Source organism: Gadus macrocephalus, chromosome 19, assembly GCF_031168955.1.
Source record: "Gadus macrocephalus chromosome 19, ASM3116895v1".
NCBI classification, from domain to species: Eukaryota; Metazoa; Chordata; class Actinopteri; order Gadiformes; family Gadidae; genus Gadus; species Gadus macrocephalus.
In genome coordinates this window covers 11,002,500-11,009,999 of record NC_082400.1, presented here as the reverse complement: position 1 = coordinate 11,009,999, position 7,500 = coordinate 11,002,500, and the positions used below count along the sequence as shown (strand labels likewise).

General features: G+C 45.0%; 2 protein-coding genes across 6 annotated transcripts in view; both read left to right on the top strand.

The window, feature by feature from the left end:
• atp5f1c (ATP synthase F1 subunit gamma) overlaps positions 1–7,500 on the top strand; it is a 341,300-nt gene that overhangs the window by 16,866 nt on the left and 316,934 nt on the right. The gene's annotated exons all lie outside the window — the stretch shown is intronic.
• Positions 3,146–7,500, top strand: part of gata3 (GATA binding protein 3) — a 13,965-nt gene continuing 9,610 nt past the window's right edge. Inside the window, exons 1-2 of one of the 5 annotated variants that reach the window (XM_060038375.1) lie at positions 3,146–4,253; positions 5,262–5,741. In XM_060038375.1, the coding sequence (XP_059894358.1) occupies positions 4,019–4,253; positions 5,262–5,741 (715 nt within the window). In that variant the 5' untranslated portion in view covers positions 3,146–4,018. Of the gene's footprint in view, positions 4,254–5,261; positions 5,799–7,500 lie in introns of all 5 variants that reach the window. The other 4 variants (XM_060038374.1, XM_060038373.1, XM_060038376.1 and 1 more) reach the window with 4 other exon arrangements.

Below are 7,500 nucleotides of genomic sequence, written 5' to 3'. Positions count from 1 at the left end.
GAAATATACAAAAATATCCTATATATTTGTATTTATATTACATTTATATTTAAATCTATTATTATATATTTGTATATTTATATTATTTTGTTATAGGCTTTTTAATTCGTATTTGGCCTGTTAGTATTCGTTTCGAAAATTATTAATGCCCTAGTCTTATAATTGCATTATCATCTTTACTAATATGAATAACAACATAAATCCTAATAACTACCAGCATTATAATGGCGACCAAAACAATACCTCTAGCGGGGGTACGGCCTGCTAAGGGATTCTCCGCTAGTAAAGAAACCACCGAATCGACACAAATACACAGCATCTTGATTTTAATCTAAGTTTCCTGGCATAATGTCTGCAATTATCTTTTACATCTTCATGTGGGGGCGACCCTGCGTATACGCGGCAACACTTCTGAAGCTCAGCACCAAATGTATGAATCAGTCGGTCGACCCACACGAGCATTGTTTATAGGCCAATGGGTTTGGTTGGCACACACACGCACGCACACACACACACACACACACACACACACACACACACGCAGTCACACATTCACGTATACGCAGACACACAAACACACGCACACACGCATACGTAGAAACACACACACACACACACACACACACACACACACACACACACACACACACACACACACACACAACACACACACACACACACACACACACATACGGATGCACACACGCACCACACACACACACACACACACACACACACACACACACACACACACACACGCGCACACACACGCACACACACACACACACACACACACACACACACACACACACACACACACACACACACACACACACACACACACACACACACACACATAAACCAGCAAGAACCCAAATATAGGCAGCTGGTTGCGTTGTCCTTCTGAAACATTCGCACACATCGACAAAGATATTTTACGCGTCAAACGCACACCAATGTTTTTATTAAGTGACTTTAAATATGTAAAATGTTATATCATAGGCATAGCACACACACACACACACACACACACACACACACACACACACACACACACACACACACACACACACACACACACACACACCACACACACACACACACACACACACACATACACACAAACACACACACACACACACACACACACACACACACACACACACACACACACACACACAAGGGCTATATGTTCCCTTCTAAGCCCGGGTACTTTAAGTCATGAAACAAAAAAAACAAAATCAGGATTTTAGGCTACATTCACCGTCGTGTGTTGCCTGTGAGCGCCTATAACGGATACGGTGTGGGGGATAATGGCCCGCGATACTTTCGGAGGGGATAATTACAAGAGTCCTTTGACAGCTGGACAATAGCTACGGGATTGTTGGGTGCGCGAGGGCGCTGCAACAGCGGTAGCCGTGCACCCCGGTTCAGTCCCAGGTTTGCACGAGAGAGCAAGCGCTCGCTCTGCATCTCCCCCCCCCCCCTTCCCCTCCATCTCTCTCTCTCTCTCTCTCTCTCTCTCTCTCTCTCTCTCTCTCTCTCTCTCTCTCTCTCTCTCTCTCTCTCCTCTCTCTCTCTCTCTCTCTCTCTCTCTCTCTCGATCTCTGCGTTTCCTCTGTCGAGAGAAACACATGCAGTAGTGAGACATAATCCAGTCAGGATGATGATGCGCAGGCAAAAAACAACCACAAATTTGATCATACTAAGATCATGAATTGGCTATCTGTAACCATTAAAGGGAATAAGTATTTCATTATATTTCAGAGTTGAATAACCTCGAAAAGCTCGTGTTTGGTTGGTCTCTCTAGAGGCCGCGCGCGCTGTCTGATGCCGCACGCTCCTTTTTTCTACTCGTGTAGACACAGATGTGACGTCACATCCCAGTGGCGTCTCCGAGGCTGCCCGTGTCACTCACCCCCGGTCTACTACAGTCAATCTAAAATGAGTGGGAATAGCCAAACAGGGAATTGGGACATTAAATACTTCCCCAAGGAGCGAGCCCCACGTGCAATAATACAGGCGGATGCACTGCAGCGGCATTGAATATGACATTGAGTCTTAAAGTGATTAGGCCTAAATGGTTTCGGGGTGAGGAGGTTAGGATGCCCTTTAAAGTATGCGTGCATTAAATATTGGAAAGGAGTTAAAGGCGCGCTGATACAAATCATTACATTAGCCGCTATCATGTTTCCATTAAAGCACTATTTTGAATTAATAATGACACGGCCGTTTGTCTCGTGTCTATCTGACTCGCAGAGGGGCTGGAGAGGCGGGTTAACTGGCCGCCAACAATAGCATGCAAAAAATAATAATAAATCAGCCCCAAAGTCAGCCTCGCGAGCGTCCTTGGCTGTGCTGTGCTTCACGGTGGTAAAAAAAAAAGAAATGGTCTCGAGCTGGGTCTGCCTTTAGAATAACGCGCCTGTCGCCGCGAGAGGACGCACTGTCACAATTTTAAGAGCGTGAACGTCCCACAACCTGCCACTGGCCCCGAGCAACAGGATCTGCTGCAGTTCCTCTTTCTCTCTCTCTCTCTCTCTCTCTCTCTCTCTCTCTCTCTCTCTCCTCTCTCTCTCTCTCTCTCTCTCTCTCTCTCTCTCTCTCTCTCTCTCTCTCTCTCTCTCTCTCTCGCTCTCTCGCTCTCTCTCTCTGTTTCTCATCTCCCGCACTTTATTTATTTCATTTATGCACAGACTGTTAAACTGTTTCATATGTTGCTAGATCATTTCCAGGAGAACTCCTGGAACGAAATACAAATATGTTTGTTATTATTGTTATTTAGGATGTGTCAAAACAATTGAACACATTGTATTCATTTTTAAATATATAATTTCGTATAGGTGTTTCAAAAGCCTTCACATTGCAAACGTTTACATAGAAAACTTAGTTTTTCAGTATAGTCTACTTTTTTATTTATTTATGGGGTCCACAGGTACTATTTTCAACGTGGAAGCGACTGATACGCACCCCTCTATTATTTCAGTGTATAAACATACCACAGCGGTTACTTTATTACAGCGCATCATCATCATCTCCCCTGGCCCGACGCTATTCAATTAGGGGTATAGGCTGTAGCCCCGCCCCCGGTCGCTGTGATGACACTCACGCAGACCCTCCTTAAGTTGCGCCGCGCCGCAGCTGTCTGCCACCATTGAGCTGCCTGGCGCCGGCCCGAAAGAATGCCTTCACTGTAAAAAAAAAAAAAAGGAAAAAAAAAGGAAAAGGGAGAGACAGAGAAAAGAGGGGAGGGCTAGAGTGAGAGAGGTAGAGCAAGGTTGAGTGAGCAAGGGAGACATATACTGGGAGCGAGAGAGTGAGAGAGAGAGAGAGAGAGAGAGAGAGAGGAGAGAGAGAGAGAGAGAGAGAGGAGAGAGAGAGAGAGAGAGAGAGAGAGAGAGAGAGAGAGAGAGAGAGAGAGAGAGAGATAGGGATAGAGAAGGGGAGTTAATGGAGAGAGGGCTGAAACTAGGCACAGAGATTTGATCAGTGAGTTTAACTTCGCTGCGAGTCAGTGTGCAGTATGCAACCCTGCTGCAAACAAGCCTGAGAACACCACCGTTTCTCTCGGCCCCCTCACTTGTTGAATTGACTTCATGTTGATATTTTAGGAGAAAAAAAAGCTCGGGAAATCGACTTGATTCTGGATACGATTTTTGGACTTATTAGTTGCTTATCGGTGTCGTTTGTAATGTAGGGTACGTGTCGTGTTTTAAACACTTTACTGTGTTGTTTTGGGTTAAAACCCCACGTGAATGTTCATGGTTACCATTGAAAGATCGTTCTCTTGAAAACAGTTTGAAACTTTCTATCTGTTCCAACCCTATAGACACTATATCGTTTCTCGTTCTCCAGGTGCTTGCAGCCAAATCGGCGCGGAGTCTGTGTGGATTTTAAAACGAGCGACGGGGGATTTTTTTTGGACAGAATCTTCTTCTTCTTCTTATCTATTCTTGACTTGTTACCGTTTTTTATCCGGCCCTGCATGAACATTTTTTAGAAAAACAAAAAAAGAGACATGGAAGTAAGTTCGGATCAACCACGATGGATGAGCCATCATCCGTCGGTCCTGAACGAGCAGCATCCCGGCTCTCACCACCCGGGGCTCGGCCACTCGTACATGGATCCCTCGCAGTATCCCCTCGCCGAAGATGTGGATGTACTGTTTAATATCGATGGACAGGGGAACCACGTCTCGCCGTACTATGGAAACTCAGTTCGGGCCGTCCAGAGGTACCCTCCTCCACCCCACAGTAAGTTTACATCATAAGTAGGCTCACGTTACCTGCCTAGATTTTATTTAAAATTATAAGCAGTTGGATGACGTAAGGCCTTTGTTGTTATTTTATTATTTTTCTGTTTTTATAGTTTATTTTTCAGGGAAATTAAATCCCCGAAAAGTGTCCACTGGATCGTTGTGTTGTTGTTGTAAGAGATACAGACTTAATCAGATTTCGACTCGCGGCCTTATGTCACTTTAATACCGAATATGCTTGCATACGTGATGTGAAACCATTATGTTCACGTGTGGCGTACCTCTGTGTGTTTTTTGGTTTGTATGAGGCTGAACACAAGCTACCTATCTCCCTGGAAATATTTTGATTTAATTCGTCCGAGGATATGAAAAGGCTCCAACATATTCGTGGTGCACATTTTATTGTAATCACTCGCAGGCCTATATTCCCACACATAGTTGTATTTTATAGTTCAAACCAAAACATAACATATTTATTTTTAAGCAGCACAGTGTGTCTAGGATCTCGAGAATACAGTAATTAATGCTGTGGTTCGTGTTCACATATTGGCAGTGCAATGCAGAATATTTAACCCTGGCCTTACTATACAGTCTTCGGTACCATTAATCACAACTGGGTTTATCGATCGAGCTGTGCGTCTTTATCGTGAGAAAAAGAAAGACGCACGATTTCCACGAGACAATTTACTCGACTTCCTCATATTAATAAAAACGCGGCCACAACTCTGCATTGTAAAACAACAACAACAACAACAACAACAACAACAACAAACTTCAATTCATTTTTCGAGATCCATTTTATGTTCAAAAACTGTAGAGAGTCTAGGGCAGATACACGAATTTTGCTTTGCAGATATTAAAGTGTGTATTCAAAGCTCCCACCTGATCGGTCATATTTACGAAGGCGTTGTGTGAATGCTGTCACAGAGAAGCACCACAAACACGTTGTATTGATTACGAGGGCCCTTTGTAATGTTTCGTGTTGTTTCTTTATGCTGCGACACAGGTAGCCAGGTGTGTCGTCCCTCGCTACTGCACGGTTCTCTGCCGTGGCTCGAGGGGAGCAAGGGCATCAGCTCGCACCACAGCACCTCGCCCTGGAACCTCAGCCCGTTCCAAAAGAACCCTCTGCACCACGGCTCCCCGGCCAGCCTGTCCGTGTACCCGTCGGCCTCCTCCTCCTCTCTGTCCGGAGGCCACTCCAGTCCGCACCTCTTCACGTTTCCCCCGACCCCTCCCAAGGACGTATCCCCGGACCCGGGCTTGTCCAGCCCGGGCTCTGGCGGCTCTGGACGCCTGCAAGAGGACAAAGAGTGCATAAAGTACCAGGTGTCCCTGGCCGAGAGTATGAAACTGGAGTCGGCTCACAGCCGAAGCATGGCATCTATCGGAGCCGGGGCGTCTTCTGCCCACCACCCCATCGCCACATACCCACAATATGTCCCCGAATACGGCCCAGGCCTCTTTCCTCCAAGTAGCCTGATAGGTGGGTCATCTTCTAGTTATGGTTCCAAAACAAGACCAAAAACAAGGTCCTGTTCAGGTAGGCGTGCGCTTTATTTACATTACCATATGATCTCACCGTATATGCCCCAGATTTGAGTCTTAATAGCATCCATGATTAGTGTCCTATACTAACATGTTCGTGCCAAATTCATTCATTCATTCATTCTCCACATGATCAACCTCTCCTTTGTGTGACCGGGCAAGCCTAACGTAATAATATTCTTTTCACAATATAAATGATAATGGTTATAATAATAATATCAACCGAAGTATGATATTATATATTGTCATATATATATATTTTCTATCTTCCACTGGAATATTGTACTCATGATGTGACTCAATTCGAGATGAAATCGCTATTTTCATATTAACTTAATGCTGCTCGTGGAATTAAAGTCTAACGTTTTACTAAATTAATTATCAATGTTGCGCAAAATGATTAAGGCTTAATTTCTGCCCTTCCTTTCTATTTATCTCGCTACTTTAACCAATAGAGGAAGGGGCTAGACCAGTGTGTGTGTACGGGGCAAAAGCGAGCAGTCTCTCTCTCTCTCTCTCTCTCTCTCTCTCTCTCTCTCTCTCTCTCTCTCTCTCTCTCTCTCTCTCTCTCTCTCTCTCTCCCCCCCTCTGCCCGTTTATATGTTTAAGATAATCCCATTACTGTCAGACTGGTGCCCGCGACAGTTGCATTGTTTACTCAGCAGCGGTCAGTTTTGATAGCGCTCCGGATGCTGGTTGTGCAGTCATAGGGAATCACCAGTGAGAACCCATTGAGTTATGGCGGGACCCCACGAGCTGGGAAAGAGGGGGAGGATGTGTGTGTGTGTGTGTGTGTGTGTGTATGTGTGTGTGTGTGTGTGTGTGTGTGTGTGTGTGTGTGTGTGTGTATGTGTGTGTGTGTGTGTGTGTGTGTGTGTGTGTGTGTGTGTGTGTGTGTGTGTGTGTGTGTGTGTATGTGTATGTGTATGTGTGCGTGTGCGTGTGCGTGTTTGTGTGTGTGTGTGTGTGTGTGTGTGTGTGTGTGTGTGTGTGTGTGGTGTGTGTGTGTGTGTGTGTGTGTGTGTGTGTGTGTGTGTGTGTGTGTGTGTATGTCTGTGTGTGTTGGAAGAGTAATACTTCTATCACTGCGACGTTTAAAAACCCCGGATGTCTATAATGAGATTAATATCAGTGCCACGTGCACGGTTTTGAGGGCAAATTGTGGATTAGATGATGCATATCACCAGCTTATTCAATACCATGCATTGGGCTATAAATGCAAATAGTGAATCTAATACCGGAATAGTAATGATATTAAAGGGGCTTAATAAGGTCATCAGTGGCGCAATGGGAGCGCCTTTAACACCTTTTGTTTAGTGACGGCGCTCGTAAATAACGATCGCGCGATCTCCAGGGACACCCTCTTGCGCAATAATCAATGTAATTATAGAATAAATAAATGTGAGGGAAAAGAAATCGAATTAAATTTTCAAACACATTGCCGCACATGTGTCTACGTGAGGCAAAACGTTAACGGAATAAATGGATTTTGCAGAGGCAACGTGCCCATTTAGCCTACAGTCTACATCCTTGATTAATGTCGCACTTCTGTCACATTTAACACGGCCGCCGCTACAAGTGACGCATTGCTGAAAAGTGCACGAATTTTTTTCCGTGCATGTCAAAAGCAGAAGCAGGCCTAGTAAAAAGAAGGCTGTGTGTTTCACAAAAGAGAGCGCTGCGCAGGGTGATTCCGA